Genomic DNA, 23,592 nt, shown 5'->3' on the forward strand with positions numbered 1-23,592 from the left:
CCACAGGCAGAAAAAACTCAAAATTCAGGTTATGCTCTTAAGTGTCTCTAATGTATCAACTGCCTTGCAACAAACTGACACTCCAGTTTGTCCCTGTGTCAGTTTGTCCCTACTTCCCACCAAATCAAGTCCAGTTTGAGCTCACCACCACCTTCCCTCTCAGCCAGAGCTCTGGTCTGCCTCCTACACTAGACCTGGCTTGCTCAAATCCTCTCCTTTCCTTGCTTCCTCCCAAGTTTCCCCATCAGCAAAGCTCAAACACTATTTCCTCAAGTTGATCCTTCTTTAAAAGCAAAGGATATGGGTTAGTAGATCAGATCAAGACAAGGAAGTGGAAATAGATAGTTTTCAGCTGCCAAACTGGTCACCTGGGAAGTGCTGATGGTCAAGGTAAAGTGGTCAGTTGTGTGTCAGCCCCTACCCAAGGAAAACCACATCCTGGTACTTCCACCTGTCAACCCTAAGTAGAAACAGTCTTCAACTTTCCGATCAGGAAGAAACAATAAGCCCAATATACAGGATTTCCCACCACCATGTGTCCAAAGACAAACACTCTTTTGTACCAATCTTTATATATTTATTCACACATTTGATAAAAATGTCACAGTTAGAAGTGAAATCATTACAATGACATAAGTAACCGTACAGACCAACCCCAAGTACAGAGTCGAGTTGCCAAAAATCAGAACATGAGCAACACAGCTCCTTAACACCTGTGCATTCACACATTCTTGCCCACACCCATCCATGCCCCAACAATCACAGATGCTAAGTTCAGACATAACCCAGGGAAACCTTCCCTGGCTTCTGTCAAGTCCTGGCGATGAGAAGAGAGAAATGATCAATGAAAAAGAAGCTGGAACTGCTCGACGTATCTCTCTGTTCTGCCCACCACTCAGAGAAGGCAAGACATGAAAGACGGGGATAGTCATTTCCTTGGCACAAAACTTATCAGGCAACAAAAAAGTCTAGGGGTTTAAGTCAGTCTGAGGTTTAGATCCCCTTTTCAACATCAAAGGATAGCAAGTGGGAAAAAAGGGAAAAATCCAGCCATTTAAATTGTAGGGGAAAAAGAGGAAGGAGTATTGAAAACCTGATCCCTATTTCCTGTCAGACTGCAGCATGACCAAAGCAAAATCAACGAGGCCAAACAGCATCTAATTGTGACTTTACCCAAACAGCATAGTTTGCTTTCACTTTAACTCTGAAGAGAGAAAGAAAAATTTTTCAGAGGAACAAGAGGTTCATGTAAACCACATCCCCATTATATTAGTATTTGGGGAAAGATTATATCTATTTGTTCACATGGCTTGTCTACAGCTCTGAGAGCTATAAGGGAGTGGCCCAACCCCCATTCCTCTGCCTTTAGCCTTCCAAGATGGACAAGTCCTCAGCATCCAGTCAAACCTGAAGTCTAAAAATGCCTAAATCAAAATGGTGTTTTCTGTACAGTGGGATGATGGAGAAATCCTATTCCACTTCCCAATTCCTACTTGACACAAAGCTTTAAAAAAAACAACAACCCTAAAGTGTGATGTTTTTGAGCATCGCCGTTAACCCTATCGAAACACTGATAACACAGAAAGCTACCATCTGAAAGGACTCATTTCCCAGTGTTCTTGGTGAATGAGCTAAGGAAGGAGGCGATGATCCAAATACATATAGTGCATGAATACAGAAGAACTGGCCAATGCAAAGGAAACTGCTTTGGGTAGGGCAAGTCAATGGGTGGTATTTGGGAGGCAGAGAGAAAATTTCTTGGTACAAGAAATTGGTACAAACTTGATGTCCCTAAAGATATAAGCAGGGTGAGGACAAGGCACTTACACTGCCAAACAACAGTTCACATCCATTCAACACTAGTACTATTACCAAGAACACTCCCAATGCCCCCTCACTGAAGACTCAACCAGCCAACTGCACTTTCCATTTGGACCTTCAGAACTGAAGGAAATCCCAAGTGCTGCAGAACCAATGGTGGGAACTGGAATGTTGGCAGAGGAAACTACTCAAAGGAAGCAAAAAGAAGTTGTCCCCTTCTGGCCTGAGGTGAGAGGTTTGTTCCAGATTAGCTCAGTGAAATACTGAATTGCAAGATGCTTGGCCTGAGAATATGACAACGCCCCCATGGATGCCTCCTCCTTCTGTTCTGATAAAGAGCAGTAAGGGCTCTGAACACAATCCGACACCAGTTACTGAGTTATCGTGCACTGGCAGTTACAGCAGATGCCTTCTAATACATGTCCCCATTCTGTAGCAGATAAGGGACTGAGACAGGACTAGAAGCAGCCTGTCCTTTCTTATCCCAAAACCTTTCAAGCATACTCGATCCGGGCAGGGCCACAACTACCCTCATTCTTCCGCTCGGAAGACGGAGTGGCAGCTTTGGCTTCACTACCGGTTTCCAGAGGCTTAGACGAGATATAGTCCTTTACTTTGATCTCCATGTTCTTCGCTTTAAGAGTGGCCATGTGCAGCTTCTCCAGGAAATCTGGCATGCCTGGTGGGAGAGAGAAATTTGGGTAGGCTGAAATACAAACCAACAATAGGGTCAAAATTAGATGGCCTATTTCTTTCATAGCAGGGAGCCAATTCCTTCTTATAGAGATCACAGCCTGATTAACAACCTGTGAGTCATAGTTGCCTCCCAAAATGTATCTAAATAGAAAAAATATTTAAATGCATTAATGTACACAGTCCATATTTAAGGAATTAAGCAAATGTTCTCAAAACTCCCTTCTGGGCACATGTTGCTTTCTGAAACTCCACAATATTCATCCTTCCAAAGCCTAGCAGAAGGCTTCAATATCTTTGCAATATTCAAGATCGGGCTTGGAAGGATGTTTAATTTCCCCAATACTGCTCCCATAAGACAAGCACTAATCCTCTTGCCACTTAGAGCTAGAGAAAAACAAAATGCTTAGCCCAGGTCCCAGGCCCTGTATAGAAGTACCCACTCACCACTGGAAACCATCCAACTAACACAGTAGCGAGGAAACACAGTCTGGGGATTGTCACTGTATGTCAACAAGTAGTCAAAGCCATTCTGGAAAAGAAAAACAGCAAAAAATTACCCACCATAATAGCTTCCATATCCAGTACCACAGAATAATCACAATCTGATTCTGGAGCAGACCACATCAGTTTTTTACCCTATGCAAAAAAGGAGTAATACTGAAGACTGCATAGGTTGCTATCCATAGAAAGGCCAGCCTACAAGACTGGTGCTCGGGTGGTATCTGGGAACTTGGTTCCAAGTATTCCCAGTCAACAATTAAGTGGTTAAGAGTGACCCCTGTTTCTTGTCTGTTCATGCAAACACTACAGTTTATGCCGAATACCTGCTTTCTTTCTGGTGCATCTGAAATTTTGGTATGTGCTATGAAAAGTATCCCTATGTAACCAGCCCTCAGCAAAAATCTTGGGTGCGGACCCTCTCATGGGCTTCTCTGGGCAGAAACATCACAGACATGTTGCTCTATTTTTGTTGCTGGAAGGAAAATGTACTCTGTGTGACCTCTCCCAGGAGAGAGAGCAGGAGGAAGCCAACATGTGGATTCCTAGACTCTGCAGGTCTCTTCCCTATGATGCAGGTGTGTATCCTTACTATATGACTATATACATCTGCATCATGAGTACAAATATATGCTGAGTCCTATGAGTCCTTCTAGCTAATTTTCAAATGTGGGTTGGTCTTGAAAATTCCAACACATATCTTCAAAGAGTCAAAGGTCTTAATCTTTACCAAAATGGTATAAACTCTACTACTACTATGACTAATAACAGCAAACATTTATAAAGCACTTAATGGTGAAATGCTTCCAACTTGGAACAATCCTATAATGTTGGTACTGTTACCTCATTAACAGAAGAAGAAACTGAGCACTAAGAAGTAACTTTGCCCAAGGTCACCTACATACTCAATGACAGCCAAGATAAACCCAAAATTCTGACTGCAGGGCCTATGCACCCATTCTTTTTGGCTCAGCCCTCTCATTGCCTATTACAGTGAAGGACAGGGAATTAAGATTTCCAGGGGTCTTGATCCTAGGAGAGATCTGTACCAATTATGCTCCACACAAAGGAGTTAAAGATAACCACTTTTATGTCTGCACTTTTTAAAGCAGACTGGCCACAACTCCAGGTGGTAGAACTACACTTTAAATTCCCATGCTATTTTACTCCAAAGTCCATCCTTTCCCCCCCACCTCAACGACCTGTGTAATCTTTTATCTATTTACTCAACATGTATTTAAATGTCTGCTTTAGGGGCACCTCGGTGGCTCAGTCACTTAAGAGCCTGCCTTTGGCTCAGGTCACGATCCCACAGTCCTGAGGTCTAGCCCTGCATCCTGGCCCCATGCTCAGCGGAGAGCCCAGTTCTCCCTCTCCCTCTGCTGCTGCCCCTGCTTGCGCTCGCTCTCTCCGTCAAATATATACATTTAAAAAATATATTAAAAATAAATAAATATATGTATGTCTGCTTCATGTCTGGCACTGTGCTAGGTACTTAGAGCAAACAAAAATGTACTAGTCCTTGCCCTCAAGAGCTTTCAATTAATAAAAGAAATGCCATAACAGAGATACCGAATGAATACTATGGAAGTAAAGAGAAAGGAGAGGGATGCCTGAGTGGCTCAGTTGGTTAAGCATCTGCCTTTGGCTCAGGTCATGATCCCAGGGTCCTGGGTGCTATGAGAGAAGACTGCTTCTCCCTCTGCCTGCCACTTCTTCTGCTTGTGCTCTGACAAATAAATAAAATCTTACGAAAAAAGATAAAGGAGAGGTAAAACCTGTATAGTGGAAACAACAGTATCTACCACAAAGGCTGGCTCTAAGGCTAAATGAGTTAATACATATAAAAGACTTTATTCTTCCCATAAAACAGACTGGGAAGTCAAGAGACCTGGGTTCTCATCCACCACTGTTTGTATTTTAAAAAAGGAAACCAAACAAAAACAATGATTACCCACTGGATGAAGGAAGGAACAGGGATATAAACAACATCACTCTGAACAGTTTTTATTTTATACATTTGACTTCAGGAACATAAACTTTTTCATAATTTAATAAAACAAAATTAAATTTAAAAAGCAATTATCTAAAAACCAAAAGCAAAATAGAAAATAGGGAACCTAACTATGAACTGAGTCAGCAGGAAATAGCACAAGGAGAGCACCTATTTCAAGTAACTTTAAAACTAGTGTTTTGTACACTGTGTACACATCCTAAGAATAAAAAAATACAAATTTTAAATCACCACATCACTAATGATCTTGGTGTATTATCCTGAGGCTGGTTCGTGTGTATTTCAGATTAAAGCAAGTAAGTAGTTATGTTTTGGTGATGAGTTGAGTTGAATTTTCCAGCACAGGTAAAGATGATCGATGTAAGATATAAAATATAAATAAAAATTCTCCAGGGGCACTTGGGTGGCTCAGTCATTAAGAGTCTGCCTTCAGCTCAGGTCATGATCCCAAGGTCTTGGGTTTGAGCTGTGCATTGGGCTCCCTGCTCTGTGGGAGCCCTGCTTCTCCCTCTCCCACTCCCCCTGCCTGTGTTCCCTCTCTCACTTTCTCTGTCAAATGAATAAATAAAATCTTAATAAATAAATAAAACCTCTCCAGTCTGAAATATGAATTAAAAATATTAGCATGCACCTTAAGATTTATCTTTTAAACAAATAAGCAGCAAATATGTATTACTTAGTTCTAGCCTCTGAAAAGGTCTTTAAAGACAATGAACAAGCCAATAGCTATAGGTATTCCTAGAAGCCACGTTCTGGTTTTTGTTTTTGTTTTTTTTTTTAATTTTAATTTTATTTTTTAAGATTTATTTGAGACAGAAAGAGAATCTCAAGTAGACAGACTTCCTGCTAAGCAGGGAGCCTGATGCCAGGCCAAATCTTATGACCTGAGCCAAAATCAAGAGTCGGATGCTTAGGGTCACCTGGATGGCTCAGTGGTTTAAAGCCTCTGCCTTTAGCTCAGGTCATGATCTCAGGGTCCTGGGATCCAGACCCGCATCTCTCTGCTCGGCAGGGAGCCTGCTTCCTCCTCTCTCTCTGCCTACTTGTGATCTCTCTCTGTCAAATAAATAAATAAAATCTTTAAAAAAAAAAAAGAGTTGGATACTTAACTGACTGAGCCATCCAGGCACCCCTAAAGATTTTATTTTTAAGTAATCTCTATACCCAACAAGGCGCTTAAACTTACAATCTGAAGATCAGGAGTCCCATGCTTCACCAAATCTGGTTTAATTTAAATGACATCTTAAAAGGAACCAGGGCTCCCTAAAAGAAATGCTAATTTCCAGGTTTACAACTAAAACTTTACAAGATGAACCTGGGACATCTTATAACATCAGAAAACAAGAAAACCTGTGGTCAAGTCAAAAGAACTTAAGCCAGTTACTAGGAGGCTCCCAATGGCCCAAACTGGGACAATATGAGTCTTGGTAAGAATAACTGTAATGTGGGGCCCCTGGGTGGCTCAGTGGGTTAAAGCCTCTGCCTTCAGCTCAGATCATGATCCCAGGGTCCTGGGATGGCCCCGAGTCGGGCTCTGCTCAGCAGGAAGACTGCTTCCCTTCTTCTCTCTCTCTCTCTATCTGTGTGCCTCGGAGGCCTACTTGTGATCTATCAAATAAATAAAATCTTTTAAAAAAAAAAAAAAAAAAAGGAATAACTGCAATGGAGGGGTGCCTGGGTGGCTCAGTGGGTTTAAAGCCTCTGCCTTTGGCTCAGGTCATAATTCCACAGAGTCCTGGGATCGAACCTGCATCGGCCTCTCTGCTCAGCGGGTACCTGTTTCCCTTCTTCTCTCTCTCTGCCTGCCACTCTGCCTACTTGTGATCTCTGTCTGCCAAATAAATAAATAAAATCCTAAAAAAAAAAAAAAAAAAGAAGAACTGTAATGGATTAAAACTAACCAAACATGTTAAAAAAAAAACATAAAAACATGTTAAAAAAATATAAAAACATGTTAAAAAACAAACATTAAAAATGGGGCGCCTGGGTGGCTCAGTGGGTTAAAGCCTCTGCCTTCAACTCAGGTCATGATCCCAGGATCGTGGGATTGAGCCCCGCATCAGGCTCTCTGCTCAGCAGGGAGCCTGCTTCCTCCTCTCTCTCTCTGCCTGCCTCTCTACCTACTTGTGATCTCTATCTGTCAAATAAATAAATAAAATTTAAAAATAAAAATAAAAATTACAAATAAAATAAATAACTGAAATATCTATTTAAGTCTTCTATTGGTTCTTCTATAGCAAAGACTAATGGTATTTCTTTAAAACAAAACCAAAACTTAACCTTTGGAGGATCCTTGGTTGAAAGGACCAATTCATTATTTTGAAACTCATTAAAGGAAACAAATCAACCTTCTCTTACTTCCCTTTCCTATGTAAACTAAAGGAAAAGAAACAGTGAGAAATTTTTTCCCTAATGTATTTCAATATATGGAAATAAAGGAATTACAGAATCAGCATTTTGTTATACCACTAATAAAATAATGGATCTCAGCAATAATCAATCATTTCTAAATTCACAAAGAAAGAGACCATCAAACGTCACTTGCCTTCTAATAAAATGGTCTTGCCCAAAACAACCCACACCAGAATTTATTTAAGCCTCAGGTTTGAACAGTAACTAACCAACACCCAGCAAAGACAGGCAGGAGACATAGGAATATGTTAGATGACACTTCGGATATTACCGGTACACAATCATCAAGATCCAGGACAAAGAACCCTGCTTCTTAAACAAATACAATGGGGGCGGGGGGGGGACTGACTGACTTCAAAAGACTCAAGAGATATTATGAACAAATTTTCAGTCTCAATCATACTTGGGTCCTGATTCAAATAAATGAATTCCCAAAGAAATTCATGGCCAATCAGGAAAATTCAAATTTGATATTAGGGATTATTAGGACACTGAGGTTATGTTTTCAAAAATCACTTTTCTTTTCAAGATAAATATTGAAGTATCTATAGAAGAATTCTTCTATGGTTTCTTTTTTTGCAAAGCTAGAAACTGCTTCAAAATAATCAGGACAGCAGCAAAAAGAGATAAGAAAGGATACAGATAAAACAAGTATGGCCAGGAGTTGATCCCTGTTGGAGCTGGGGATGTATACAGAAGGTTCATTATACTATTCTACTTCTTTATCTTTCATATACATTTCAAATTTTCCCTAATAAAAAGTAAAACAGGGGTGCATAGGTGGCATAGCTGTTAAGCATCTGTCTTTGGCTCAGGTCATGACCTCAGGGTTCTGGGAACAAGCCTCCAGCTGGCTCCCAGCAGGGAGCCTGCTTCTACCTTTCTCTGCCTGCAGCTCTGCCTACTTGTGCTGTCAAACAAATAAATAAAATCTTTAAAAAAAAAAAGTAAAACAAATGAACACCATACCCTGGCTCAAGGATCTACTTTCCATCCGGCAGTCCAAATGCAGCTGCCTGATTTTCAAGTACTCTCCGTACATGGTCAATGTAATTTATCACTCCTCCCTAATCTCAACCTTCCTTTCTAAGTGGTGAGTCTCTGAACATATCCGTGGCTCATTCCTGTCTTCATCTTTGGTATATCGTGTCCTCTGCATTTCCTGTTTTCTCCAGTTTGCCTTTTCACAAGAACTAGCTCGAATCTTACCTTTTTCTTAAGAGCTTGTGACAAATACACTAAAAAAAACTATATAGATAACTCTTATTGTTACCCCAAATCAGCTAAAAAAAATTATTTGGTCCCTACTTAGATGCAAGACACTCTGCTAGGTGCTAAATGATGCCTTAGCTGCTTCTCGGCCACAGTTTCTAAAGGAAGCAATGCTGGAACTCAGTTCAGTTTTTCTCAAATAGGAAATAAATAGACAAGGTCCAAATTTCGAAAGCAACATAAAGGGAAAAAGTGAGGCCTAACTCGGCCTCCCATACTATCTTCAGCCTGACCCAGGATCCCCCTCCTAAAGAAGACAAGACATGGACAGTAGCCTTGCTTCTTGTTTTCTGTCTTCTAAAGCAAGGACTTTCAAACATTTTTAACTGTAACACACTGTAAATAATCCTTTATGCATTGAAACCAGTTCCCTCTCTCAGCCTCCTACACACACATTCACACATACTTATAAAACTGAAGTCTCATGAAATATGGTTACACTTAGATGATTTCTATTCTATGTTTTCTTTTTTTTTTAAGTTGATCATAATGTACTAAATTAATTTTGTCTTCCACTAATGGGTAGCAATCCCAGGTAAGAAAAACTCTGCTCTAAAAATAGCATGCAGGGGTGCCTGGGTGGCTCACTGGGTTAAAGCCTCTGCCTTCAGCTCGGGATCCTGGGCTCGAGCCCCGCGATGGGCTCTCTGCTCAGCAGGGAGCCTGCTTCCTCCTCTCTCTCTCTACCTTCCTCTCTGTCTACTTTGATCTCTGTCTATGAAATAAATAAATAAATAAATAAATAAAAATATTTAAAAGTAGCATGCAAGTAAACACACAGATCTCCCAGTTAAAAAACAGTCTAACACCACACTGACTGAAATGAACCACCATTTCTGTCATATTTGAAGTTCCACTCCAAGGAGTATAAATAGAACAACTTGTTGAAAACAAAACCACACTAAAGCACACAGTTCATATAGCTCAAAAATAAAAGTAATGGGGAGAAATAAAGCCTTTTTAAAGTGAAATACAACTAAAACAGCAACCAGTGAAATCAATATGTAAACTCAACACAAATTTGGCTTTAAAAAAAACAACACTCCCTAAGCTGAGAAAAATATTCTTCTCAAAGAAAGATCAACAGAATTTTAAAGAAGGCCGAGAAGATTATTCTAACGCTCTCATTTTACAGACAACGAAAGGAAAGTCCAGAAAGATTTTAAGTGTTCTGCCAATGGTGGTGAAATTTTGATGGAAAAGGTGCTCCCTTCAGCTTCTGAAGAAGGCTAGTGACAGACCACTGTCTTCTCCTGTCTCTCACACAAACGGGGGTCAGTGGGTGATTAGTTCTCTGTCCTGGGGAATCTTCCAGCTATGCCAACCTATAGCAGTGGTTCCCGAACCAGGAGCATCAGCCGCACCTGGGAACTTCTTAAAAATGAGAATTCTTGGGCCATACCCAAGCACTGTATGTTAATAAGCTCCAGCAGACTCTGATGCATGCCAAGTTTGAGAACCACTGCCCTTCTCAGTTCAGACAAAAGGCATTCCTTGAGAAAAATCCAAAGCCACTACACATCATCTCTTGGATGATATAAAACTCACCTCATCAAATGACTTGTGGGGACGGATAACCATCTGGGATTCATACGATCTGACTCTTACAAATTCTGGAGACTCTGGAACACTAGGGTGCTCCACAGCTCTGGTAAGGAGAAAAGTTAAGGAAACTCTCAGTAATGTCTACATACAAGAAACAGCATGAGAGCTACAGTTAAGAGGAAAATCTAGAAAGCTGGCTCTAATTTTTAAAGTAAAACAGAAGAGTCAGTAAAATGAATGAATACAAACTGAATTCTAAAAACAAGTGAGTTTCCTTGGTGATAACTGGCTCACGAGGCTTCGTGTTGAAGAGAACAGTTTCTTTTTTAATTATCAACACAAAGGAACTAAAGAAATGGTTTAATGAAAAGCTTACATAGATCCCTTCAATATTCCTAAACTGTGGTCACCAGTCACAGCCCACTAATGGTCTAGCTGGAATGGATGGGGTCCTAGCATCACTCATAACAGCACTGAGAACATGCAAACTCCCAGCAGACATATTTGAAGGACAGTTAAAGGAACTGAGCAGGAGCCACAGGAAACCACACATACCGTGACACCAACACCATCACATTGTTTTCCTGATCCACGCTATACCGTCGAACATAAACATAATCCCGCGAGTACATTGGATACTAAAGAAAAGGATAGGCAGAATTAGTGTTCTGCCCCAAATGGATGCGACAAAACTAAAAACAGTAGTAAAAATACTCACAGGAAAATGGGTTACCCAGTGAAGAACCTCAGAACCACTAACCACATCCCTCTCAATCACTTCCAGCTTGATTACCAGGGCATCCCACTTTTTTCTATACTCTGTATCCAGCTGCAGAAAGAGAAAAGATATGAAGACCCAGGAAATCCAAAACAAAGTTGCAGAAAGCTTCTCCAGATTCTTGGACCTCTGACCCAAAGACCTTCTTCTGAAAGTTACTGAATCTAAAAGTGACAAAATGTGAAAGACATGGCTGTGTTTACTATAGATAAGTCTCTTAAAATTCTTTCTTACAGACCAATAGCATTACCTGAAATTAATCTTATTTAAAAAAAAAAAAAAAAAAAAAAAAGGCAAAGGAGAGGAAATGTTAAGAAAAAAAAATACCGTGAAATACCGTGATAGATATGTCTAGGGAAAATATAGTATGTGTAAAGGCGAAACAATTTTTTAAAGTTTTAAACAGACAAAAATCCCAAAAGTATGAGCAGACACCTCACACAAATGAATGCAAGTAACATGTTTTTTAATACTACGAGGTAGGGAATTTCAAAGTAAGACACATACAAATCCAAACTAACAAAAATTCAGTGTAAACTGGTAAAACTCAGTGCGTGGTGGGGGAAATGTGCACTAGCATATTACTATTATACTGTTATACTGATCAATTAATTACCGAAAACCTGACAAAACAGAGAAATATCCAAGAAGGAGAATATTTTTTTAATAGAACTCTGGGTGATCCCATCTTTTCATACATTTCCCCCCAAGGGAGAAAGTAGTCTTTGAAGAGACAGTCTTCATCTTTATTAAATAAATACCTTCACTATGGAAATGTTCCAGATTACTAAATCTGACCGTACCTGTACTGAAGAGGAAAATGCTATGCATTACTGCGTCAACAGATAAAAACCGTAATACAAGCAGAAGATAACGTAAGAGCTGCATCCATGTTAAATTTATAGACTTTGATAATGACACCATGGTTAAAAGAATATGTCTAATTTTAGGAAATACACACTGAAGGATTTTGGAATAAAGGGCCACACATGGAACTTGCCCTTGGATTATTTAGGAAAAAATAACCATAAAACCTTATAAAGTATACCAAAATCACTCAAATACATTCTTCTATTTAATCTTCCCAACAGCCCTGTGAGAGGACAGAACTGCACTCATTCCACCAGAGAAAGATTGGTAAGTCCAATGTTTATCCAGATGCTATCAGACATGAGATGAAGGGTACAGAGACAGATGGATGTACTGAAAGCATGTCCTAAGTTGAAGAAATTATTCATGTGGACAGTGGTAAGTGGAAGAAATATTTACTCACCTGAACATTGAAGAACTGCCGGGGTGTTACATCTGTGTAGGTTCCAAAAACTAGAATGACAAGGAAGAACAAGCGATGTCTGCCACACCCTCATCACTCATCTTATTCCTATCGCTTAATTGCATTTCAATTATAGAGTACTGACAGGTCTTAAAGGCAGATTCAGAAACTAGACGTCATATTGGGGCAGCAAAGTAAGACAAAGACAACCTACAGCAAAGTACAGTAATGAAGACACTGAGAGGCTTGTCATCTGGGAGAAGGAAAACAAAAAACAGGAAACCATGGCAAATTTTCTGAGCAACAACCAGAACAGTTAGAGTATGAAGAACAGAAGTCCTGTACATCTGGCCAATCATGGAACACACCTACAAGGCAGCCAAGCTGGGCTCACCTCTATACTGGTAAAGGTGGGTGCCCGTAATTGGGCGCCGCCAGAGCTTAAAGTGTTTCTTATCCATCACCATCTCCCATGGTTGCTCTTTGCCCCCTAAATCTTCATTCCCTTCTCTCTGTGATTTTGGTTCTGGAGGGTGGCGTTCAACTCCAGAGCGCTGAAACATATGTGACATTTCTTCCAACCGTTTCATCTCATCAATGGATCTGCAAAAGGAGAAAAACAAAAGGAATGGTACAGGTGGTTGTAGTCAATCCTGTAAAATGAAATGTCTACAGAGGGACTTGTATAAGAATGGTGTGGGTTGGAGCGTCCGGGTGGCTCAGTTGATTAAGTGTCTGCCTTAGGCTTAGGTCATGATCTCAGGTTTCTGGGACAGAGCCCTGCATTAGACTCCCTGCTCAGTGTGGAGCCTGCTTCTCCCTCTCCCCTCCGCCACGCCCCCTTCTTGTGCGCATGTGCTCTTTCTCTCTCAAATAAAGAAATAAAATTTTTAAAAAATGGTGTGGGTTTGAAAGAGTATAGAGTGCAGTGAAAACTCAAGTTCCTGAGTTTGAATCCCAGTCCAATATTCATTAACTAAAACATTACTTAATCTCTATTCTTTTTTTTTTTTAAGATTTTATTTATTCATTTGACAGAGAAATCACAAGTAGGCAGAGAGGCAGGCAGAGAGAGAGGGGGAAGCAGGTTCCCTGCCGAGCAGAGAGCCCAATGTGGGGCTTGATCCTAGGACCCTGAGATCATGACCCGAGCCAAAGGCAGAGGCTTATTAACCCACTGAGCCACCCAGGCGCCCCTAGTCTCTATTCTTAATCTGTAAAATGAGGATAACAGGACCAACCTCAGGGGTTGATTATAAAATCTAAACAATTATGTATTTTTCCTCTTCTTTTAAAAATATAATTCACATTCCTAAGAATCATCCTTTTTTACAATTTTTTACAGTTCAATGTTTTTTTTAGTATTCTCACAAGGTTGTATGACCACCAACACTAATTCCGTAACATGTTCATCATCTCCCCAAAAAATCTACACGCATCAGCATTCATTCCCCAGTCCTGCCTCCCTATAACCTCTGACAACCACTAATCTATTTTCTGTCTCTATGAACTTGCCTACTTTGGACAATTCATATAAAGAGAATCATACAATCATACAATATATAGTCTCTAGTGTCTGGCTTTTTTTACTTGGCATATTTTCAAAGTTGATTAATGGTATACTTTGTTCCCTCATTTTTTAAATTGAATATATTTCATTTAATGGATATCTCACATTTGTTTATCCATTCATCAGGTGATGGGCATTTAGGTTGTTTCTACTTTCTGGCTATTATGAATAATAATGCTATAAACGTTTGTGTAGAAGTTTTTCTGTAGACACGGGTTTTCAGTTCTCTTGAGTGGATTCCTGGGTGGATTTGCTGAGTCATGGCAACTCTATTTTTAACCTTTTAAGGGAATGCCAAATTAGTTTATAAAGCAGCTGCACCATTTTATACTCCCAACAGGGTTCTGACTGCTTCACCTCCTTGCAAACACTTGTTATTAGACAATAACTATTTTCCTGATTCTAGCAATTATAGTGGGTGTGAGAAGTATCTCTCATTGTGGTTTTGATTTTTATTTCCCCAGTAACTAATGATGCTGAGCGTATTTCCAAGTGCTTATTGGCCATTTGTGTATCTTCTTTGGAGAAATATCTACTGAAATCTTTGCCTATTTTTAAGTTGGGTTGTCTTTTTATTGTTGAATTGTAAGAGTTTTTATATACCCTGAATATGTCCCTTACCAGATATGATTTATAAATCCTTTCTCCCATTTTGTGAGAGAACATCAGTTTTTTAATAGAGACCCTTGAGGAAGAAGTCTTTAATTCTGATAAAGTCAAATTCATCTACTTTCTTTGATTGCTTAGGTTTCTGTGTTATAGCTAAGAAGCCATCACTTCCTAATTCAAAATCATAAATTAGAGTCATGTCTGTTATTTTCTACTAAGAATTTTAGTATTTTAAAAAAAGTGTTTTCATATTAGTTTACACTCTGATCCATTTTGAGTTAATTTTTGTGTATGATGTGAGGTAGGGGGTCTAAATTCATTATCTTTGCATGTGTATCTCCAGTTGTCCCAGTGCCATCTGAAGACTATTGTTTCCCCACTGAATTGTCTTGGCACTTTTGTAGAAAATCAAATGGCCATTAAGTTTAGGGTTTATCTCTAAATTCTCAATTTCAACAATTTATATATCTATCCTTATGCCAATATCATATGATATTCAGATATTGGCATATCTGAAATACTACAGGTTGGTATTAAATTTTCAAATCAGAAAGAGTGAGTCCTCTAACTTTGTCCTACTTTTTAAGACTTATTTTACCATTCTGGGTCTCTTTCATTTCCATGTAGGTATCAGGATCAGCTTGCCAACTGGCACAAAATAGTGTGCTAAGATTCTGATAGGGATTGTGTTGAATTTATAGATCAGTTTGACTAGTATTGCTATCTTTACAATATTAAGTCTTCCAATACATAAACACAGAACTTCCCGTTTATGTGTTTTAAAATTTCTGACAATGATCTTCTGTAGTTTTCAGCAAAAACATGGAGTACAATGTTGCAGAAGTGGAGAGAACAGACATTTTTGTCTTATTCCTGATCTTAGGGGAAAAGCTTTCCGTTTTTCACCATTACACTGTTAACTGTGTTTTTTGTAGAGGCCCTTTATCATCTTGAATGCTTTTTATTTTCTTTTATCATGAAAGGAGATTCAACTGTCAAATGCTTTTCTGCATATACAGTCATGATTATGTGGTTTTTGTCCTTCATTCTATTAATATTGTTTCTATTAATAGTGTTGTATTAAACTGATTTTTTAAACAAGATTTTATTTATTTATTTGACAGAAAGATAGAGAGCACAAGTAGGCAGAGCGGCAGGAAGAGGGAGATGGAGAAGCTGCTCTCCGTGGAGAGCCCGATGCAGTACTCAATTCCAGGATCCTGGGATCATGACCTGAGCTGCAGGCACCCAGGTGCCTCTAAACTGATTTTTATATGATGAATTAACCTTGCTTTCCTGAAATAAATCCCACTGTTCCTGTTCCTTTTCATATGTTACTGGATTCCATTTGTCAGTATCTTGTTCAGAACTGCCTAAATCTTTAAAACATTCTAGATAATACCAGATTCTTCGTGTTGTTGTCTATCTTTTAGGGACAAATACATATAAAGACATAGAAAGAAATGCAATACAACAAACTGAGATAGATAATCTGGGGGACAGAGGAGATTTCGACTGGGTAAAGCTACAGAGGAGGCTTTAACTATAGTATTTTATTTCTTAGATACAACTATATTTGGGGCTGCCTGGGTGGCTCAGCTAGTTTTGCAACCAACTCTTGGTTTGGCTGAGATCTTATCTCAGCATCCTAAGATGGAGATTTGCGTAGGACTCTGCTCCTGCACTAAGCACGGAGTCTTTTGGGGATTCTTCCTCCCTGTCCCTCCCTCCCCCCTCTGCTCTGGTCCCCCTGCACTGCATGTGTGCTCTTTTGCTCTCCTTTTAAGCTCTTTAAAAAATATATAACTGCATTTGTAACATTCACATTAAAGTCTTTTTATATCTGAAACATTTTAAGTCCCCCCCCCCCCTAAAGAGAAAGCATGAGTGGGTGGGCAAAAGGAGAGGGAGAGGGAATCTTAATCTTATCCACATAGGACCTGGTTAAAATTCTCTCTCCCTCTGCCCACCTCTCATTCTCTCTCTCAAATAAATACTATCTTAAAAATAAAAACAAACAAACAAAAAAACCCCCATGGCTTGTATTTTCCACTTAACCTCTAAAATAGCAGTTAGGAAAGAAAGATCGCTGGCTGTCTAGAACATATACAACTTCTGCTATTCAAGACTGAAGAAGACACCAACTCTAATACATTCTGTCTAAAATGCCCACTCCTCTTCAACTCTCAAAAAACCAAAAGTTCAAGGTTAACTTCCAGGCAGAGTTAACCATATATATTTACTTTAATTCTGTACAGACACATATCACATTATATTGTAATTAGTCCATCTCTGTATCTGCCTCTTTTACTAAACTATGAATTCCCTAATGTCCCAGAATGTCTTTAATATCCGTATTTCCAGTTCCTAGCAAGTACCTGGTAAACATCAGGCACTCAAATGTTTACTAAGTAAATTGAATAAAAATGAAAGTAGGCCCCAATAATTCAAATTCTTATTAAAAGACTGCATTCATACATTTTAAAAGATAAAAATTCAAAGTCATACTGGTAACCCAAGATTAAAAGTTTAGAGCAACCCTAAGTGATGGTGACTATAAAGATCTGTGTTCTAGTCCTGGCTCTGCCAACCGGCTGTGTGATCTTATGTAAGTCGTTTTACCTGTAAAGCCCCCTCTTTTTCCACCTACAAAGTTAGGACATTATTTTTTTGAAGGTTTCTATTGGCTCTAAAATTTCATTTCTCCGAATTTTAAACTTTGGACTTAGATGAAAATACTTATACAGGGGACATTTTGTTGTTTTAACTGCCCAATATCTTTTCATATTTGGGAGGATCCCAAAATAGGTGGGATACAGTCCCCTCTCAAGCCCTAGCAGTTAGAGAACAGCACCTAATTTAAGTAAGGCTAATTAGACACTTCTGGTAGAGGATATGAATCTTGAGGAAAGGCACAGGATCTTTTGCAGATTATTCTCAGCGATCTTAAAGGAGCTGAGTGTCCACCAGTGCAACCAATCTAGGGAAAATAAAACCAGCAACACTGCCCTAAGGAGATTATCCCTACAGCAGGTCCTGGCTGTTCTCCTGGCCAACCTGTATTCGGGCCTTCTTGTCAATGCCCTGAGTGACCTAACACCTTTAATTAATCCCTTTGATTAATGCCTTTCGGCTTAAGTCAAGCAGTATCAGCTTCATTTCCAACTAAAAATCCTAGCCAGTACAATTTATACTGATGTTCTGACTAAAAAAGTATAAACCATTTTTTAAAAGTTTTAATTTGAATTAAAAACTGCAAAACAGGATTCACTGCAAACACAGAAATAGGGAAGGAACTTTACAATACACAATAGGATCTTTCAGGAGAAAGCAAAAGCAAAACCACAGCTAGACTTGCTTAGAGAACAATTCAGGCATCACATGGCACCAATTATGAAACTTTTCAGGACTAATAAGGCATTCTTCAATAAAAATTAAACATCACCCTTGCATGTCATTCTTATCACATAATGAAGGGCAGAAATGCCTTATTAAAAGTACATCAGAAACTCATAAAATTACATAGTAATAAGATTTTAAGAAAATTAAACTATATGACCTATATGCAATATTTTTAATGGCCTTCTAAAGTGGTACAAAGCTTCAGACCCATTACTTAACCAACCTCTCCTATATAATTAAAGGTCACAAGGTGCCCTTGATTAAAATTATGAACTAAATCCCCAGAGGGGGAGAAAAATGTCTTGTGCAGGCCATGACATTCATTCTTGAAATAACACAAACTAAATGCTAGTGCAAGACTGCATCATAAAATGCAAATGATGCCTGTCTCTGATTCAACAATCTCTGAAGGGTCTCAGCTTCTAAATACTGACAGATTGGACCTAATTAGCACACAGGTACCCAAAGTGACTCACTATCGTGTATGTGGACAAAGGAAAACCTCTCACCATACATCTCTTTAGCCTGCTGTGCTAAATCCTTATTTGGACAGGGTGGGTGTCTAAACCTTATTATCTGAGACTTAAAAAATAAGAAAGGACAAAAGAGATTATTCCCAAAATAGAAACAGCAGATTCGTAAGAGGATCAAGACAAGACACCCAGTACTGCCCTTACTCCAAACCTAGAGTCATTTCAATATGTGAGAAAGGCTGGACTGAGAGGTATGGAAACTGAAGGCATAAAACTATTAAAACAGAGTAATAAGTATAACAAGTTTTGGCTCATGCAGGAGGTCCTGCCATCAGTATACAGACTTTGATATAAAGGTCCAAAATGATTCAAATGAAGCCATCCCTGTAATTAGTAATTCCAGAAAGACAACTGCCTCATTTCACATAATCCCTCTTTAAATTCCAAAGTACTGTCAAAATTAGAGACTTTCAAATACATTTGTCATGAGACACAAGAAATACAAGACATCAGCTAGTTCACTGCAATTATGGGCCAACTGGTTAATGGTAAAATAATGAAGACAATGTCAAAAAATTCAAGTCAGATTTTATGTAATTCTGATGCTCTAAGAAGAATATGTCAGTCAATAATCTTTAACAGTGGCAAAAAAAGAAAAAGGACTTTTTGCTGATCATTTATCTAGTTAATAATACACTGAAAAGTTAAAATTGTTCTAAATGCCCTGAGAGACAAAAATGGGAAAGAATTTTCTTTATGAAATTTTACTGGCACTTATTTACTCAAACTTCTGGAGCAATGGACTGTAACTTTTTTAAAAAGAGGAGGGGTTAATGGAACATTTTCCCCGAGCCTTTCATATTTCTTAACTTCCTTCCTCTTTTTGTTCCTGTAACTTCTTTTAAAAAGATTTTATTTATTTGTCAGAGAGAGAGAGAGTACATGGGCGAGCATGCACAAAAAGGGGGAACAGCAGGCAGAGGAAGACAACGACTCCTCACTGAGCAAGGAACCCTGATGCAGGACTAAATCCCAGGACCCTGGGATCGTGGCCAGAGCCAAAGAGACTCGATGCTTAATCGACTGAGCAACCCAAGGTACCCCGTCTATAATTTTTTTTTAATGTTTCAAAGCAATAAAAAATTACTACTGTATCTTTTCCATAAAATCTGCCCTGGGCTCATAGAACGAGTGATTCTGTACCGAAAATACTGACTGAAAGTTACTGTTTGGACTTAAGTGAAACCAATTGGTAAGAATCATAGACCAAGCATTAAAAGACTGGATTTCTACACCTGGTCCCCATTTGTCAGTCAAAGTCACTTTGTACAAATTAGTTCTTTTCTCAGATTTTCTTGCTATTGCTAGATAAATGAGATTCTATTTGTTAAGATGTTCTTTAACACAAGAGAACTGAAAGTAAAGTTATTCCTTTTCATTCTGAATAGTACTCAAAAAACGTAAAAGAAAACATATACAATATTAAGGTACCCATTCAAAGAAAGTTCTAAGACAAGAAGGTACAGACACAGCACAGAAGAACCAAATGCTGTGATTTAGCGGCCATGGTACAATCATGCTCTTCTTCCATTATACAATGGGGGAAAAAAAAATGCACTTATCCCAAGGCACATTCAACCGTGCTCTATTATGGAAGCCACCCCAAATCCTTTCACTATAGCAAAATCTGAAATTTTCTAAACTAGCTATGACAACCACAGCAGTGGCTCCTTTAAAGCAAACTGAATACTTAAGAAAGTTAATCTGAATCCAAAATAGTTACTCAATAAGAGACAAAATATTAGAAACACGAGAAACCTATAGAACCACTTTATAATCAAGATATAGTCGAACAGGGTATTTATCGCCCTAGCAAGGTAACAAACATTTTTTTTTAATCCTCAAAATGGACACCATCAAAATATTTTTTGAATTTTTGTAAAAATTTTTAAAAGATTTTATTTATTCACTTGAAAGAGAGAGATCACATGTAGGCAGAGAGGCAGGCAGAGAGAGAGAGTGGGGGGAGGAAGTAAGCTCCCCGCTAAACAGAGAGCCCTATGTGGGGCTGGATCCCATAACACTGAGATCATGACCTGAGTCAAAGGCAAAGGCTTAACCCACTGAGCCACCCAGCTGCCCCGGACATCATCAAATTTTAAGTATATGACTGAATTCAGGCCTGAACTGGAAAACAAACCATAAACGAAAGCCTTTGTTAAATAACAACTCTGGAGGATCAAAAAGGCACCTTAAGTGTTCTGACTGACCTTAATCTGAGTTTATGATATTCCCAAGTGGGTTAATAGAGAGCTATACCTCTTCAGGAGTTGGATTAGAATAAAAAATGTTTGAACTGCCCCTAGGTTTCAGAAATAGCCCAAAGAGGGAAGAAAGGGAAACTGAATACCTAACCTAGTCATCAACGGGTCTCTTTCTACCACCGTAGATAGTACTACTGACTCAAATGTTTACCGTGTTTGTTTATCTTGTTTTCTTCTCCAGCTCCTGCTAATGGCAGACCTACTAAACAGAGGCTCCAGGATATACTGTCCATAAAAACATACGAAGTAAGCTAAATCAAAGAATGTCATCTACTACATGGACCCCCAACACTATTCAATTCCCACCTCAAAACATCTTCCCTCCCTTTTCAGCAAGTAGCCAGCCCTTTGATGGTCTTTCTCCTCTCTCCTAAATAGATCCAACAGGGAATTTTCCTCCCAAACTTGACTACTGTGAAACATAGATATTTCATCATCAAAAACAGAATGCAAATTCAGTTAATTGATAATTTCTTAACTTAAAAGTTTTCTTCCCATAAATATTCTCACACCTGAGCCTGTTTCATTAGACCAATGGACAAGTTGCAAAATGCTAACAGAAATTAGACAAACTACCTATCATTTACTACATTAAAATTTTTATGGCTAAAACTGTTTTAACTTTAAGTTGCATTTATACCCTCAAGGTGGACATTTGGTAACTATTAAATTTTTGATCTACTAATATATATAAACTAATAAGATCTACTAATAAAAGAATCAGAAAACCACATAGAACCAACCACCTATTTTTGTAAATAAAATTTTATTAGGAAACAAATTTAGGGGGAGGGAAGAGCAGTTTAGAAGTATCAGTTAAAAGGAAATGCAAAGACACCGTAAATAAGAGCTAGATCAAATCAGAGCTAAATCACGAGATTACTTGAAAACTGTAAGGGCTCAAATTTAAAAACCACAGATTAACAAATTCAATCGGTGGTACCGCATTTTTTCACAGAAGTTTTGATGAAGATGACAGCGTGATTTCAGAGCCTAATGAAACAGTATTTCCTAAGTTTTCGCTAAAGCAGCAAAAATCTGGCCTAACTTTTGCAGGTTAAAATACTGGGCTCCTGGTTTATCTGAGGAAGACAAAAATCCCTTCCAGCCGAAAGAGTCACGGTAACACAAGAACCCTCCGGGCATTTCTCACGAAATTCCAATTGGAATGAAGTAATTTTGTAATTGCATAACCATACCCTTAGGTCAAATTTAAAACCTGTTTTGAGTTTACACCTTTATGGATGAGTTAAAGATTGCGTGAACGACGGGTTACATGCCTTCAATATCTAATTTAATTTTTACAAGGTTATTTCTTCGGTGTCACGCTCCCTATTCAGTCTTCCCTCCTATGCTAACCTATACTTCGTTATTTCTAACCCGACACGTGAAATTAACACGAAGAGCAACAAAAAACGTGTCTTGCTAAAACAGGATCAAGTTACTGCATCGCCACTTCCAGTCCCTGCGGGTAAACGGGAGACACTGAGCCTAAAGGCAGGCCCCAGGGTTCGCCGTGCCAACCTCCCAACAGGACGGGCCCCCACCCCAGCGAACAGAAACCACCTCGCCGCAGAGCTCACCTCTGCAACTCCTCCTCCTGGATCCTCTCCTCGTCCCACACGAACACGCCAGCCAGCGCCGCCATCACGGCAGAGGCATGGCCAGGACGGCCTCGCAGCCGGCGCCAGAGGCGACCGAGGAGGACGCGGCGCGAGCTCTCTGAGTAGAGGCGGCCGTACAGCTGCGCGATCTGCTGCGCGCGCCGCACACGCAGGCCCGTCACGAAGCGGCACTGATTGGCCAGCAGGGCGAGCAGGCCCCCGCCCCGCGCCCCCGAGCGCCCCGCTGCCGCCGCGCCCGCCAGCCAGGCGGCCAGGGCCGGCGGCCTCCGCAGGAACATGCCGCCTGCGCGCACCCCGCCCAGACCCCCTTACCCAACCCCCCCCCCCCCCGCCGCTATGCCCGCCGCGCGCCCGGAGGCGAACTAGGCCTCCCTCACAGGGCAGAAGGAACGAGCCCCGGAAGGCGCGGCGGCCTGAGGCCGAGTGCCCCTAACTGGCCGACCCCGAACTCGTCTCACGATCTAACAGGCTTTTCATCTCTCTCTGCAGCAACCGCTGAGGAAGAGTCCCCTTTGCGGAGAGAGTCGGTCATGGCACAGCCGCGGGGGCGGCCCCGCCACCGCGGCAAGAGGCGTTCGTAAGCTCGGGCCGGGGACCCTACGGGCCGACGGCTGGGCGGCCCCGTTGTCCCCTGCCTCCTTGGCGTCCTCAAGCCGGCGCCAGGGCTCGGGGAGTAGAGATTCTGGAAAGCAGCAAGGTGGGCGGCTCAGTCAAGGAAGCAGGTGAGGTCCCGGGCGTTCCGCGTCCGCCACATGCACTGCTCGCCCACAACCTACTCCCTTCGCGGCCGCCCGAGCCCTGATTGGGCGCGGCCCGAACTCCTCGGTGCTGATTGGCGCTGCCAAAGACTCGTCACCGCTCCTTCCCGCCCCTCAGTGCGGCGTGCCGGGTCCGGGCTAGCAAGGTAGGTGGCGCACCCGAGAGCTAGTCAAGGGCGCCCCAGAGTTTGACCCGCAGACCCTGCTGCCGCCGCCGCCATATTCCGGCCGCCAGTCCCCACCCCGCGTGGGGGCGCGACCAAGTGCAAGTTAGGTTCTTGGACGGTGCTCAATTGGTCTGAGACGGGGGAGAGTCGCCTCTTTCAGTTATCTGAGTGTAGGGTGAGATTTGGGGTCTCGGCGTTTCCTCGGCGGGGTGCTGGGACTCTCCAGGTTGGGGAGGGCGGGGGGCGGGACGGTGTAGACGCCTTTGGTGAGTGGAGACCCTACTGAGTCCTAGAAGGAGCTGCCGTCAAAACCTCCAGTCTCTTCAGCTGGCTCTCCCACAAGCGCCCTTAATAA

The 23,592-nt window shown here is 40.6% G+C and overlaps 1 protein-coding gene across 1 annotated transcript; it reads right to left on the bottom strand.

The window, feature by feature from the left end:
* Positions 1-555: 555 nt before the first annotated feature.
* Positions 556-23,110, bottom strand: STARD7 (StAR related lipid transfer domain containing 7). Its single transcript, XM_013045003.2, has 8 exons — positions 22,271-23,110; positions 12,704-12,912; positions 12,310-12,359; positions 10,977-11,087; positions 10,814-10,896; positions 10,262-10,361; positions 2,962-3,046; positions 556-2,500 (listed from the first exon to the last, which is right to left on the bottom strand). Exons 1-8 carry the CDS (start codon positions 22,588-22,590, stop codon positions 2,316-2,318), a joined length of 1,143 nt encoding a protein of 380 aa, XP_012900457.2. The 5' UTR covers positions 22,591-23,110; the 3' UTR covers positions 556-2,315.
* Between the last annotated feature and the right edge of the window lie 482 nt (positions 23,111-23,592).

This window comes from Mustela putorius, unplaced genomic scaffold (assembly GCF_011764305.1).
Source record: "Mustela putorius furo isolate JIRA1106 unplaced genomic scaffold, ASM1176430v1.1 tig00000281_pilon_pilon_pilon, whole genome shotgun sequence".
NCBI lineage: Eukaryota > Metazoa > Chordata > Mammalia > Carnivora > Mustelidae > Mustela > Mustela putorius.

Excerpts from the sequence above, each read along its gene's own strand:
- STARD7 (XM_013045003.2), bottom strand. The coding sequence starts at position 22,590 with ATGTTCCTGCGGAGGCCGCCGGCCCTGGCCGCCTGGCTGGCGGGCGCG. Across the intron at positions 12,360-12,703 it reads CCACCTTTACCAGTATAGAG|TTTTTGGAACCTACACAGAT; the intron begins GTGAGCCCAGCT and ends TTGTCATTCTAG. Across the intron at positions 11,088-12,309 it reads GGCAGTTCTTCAATGTTCAG|CTGGATACAGAGTATAGAAA; the intron begins GTGAGTAAATAT and ends CTCTTTCTGCAG.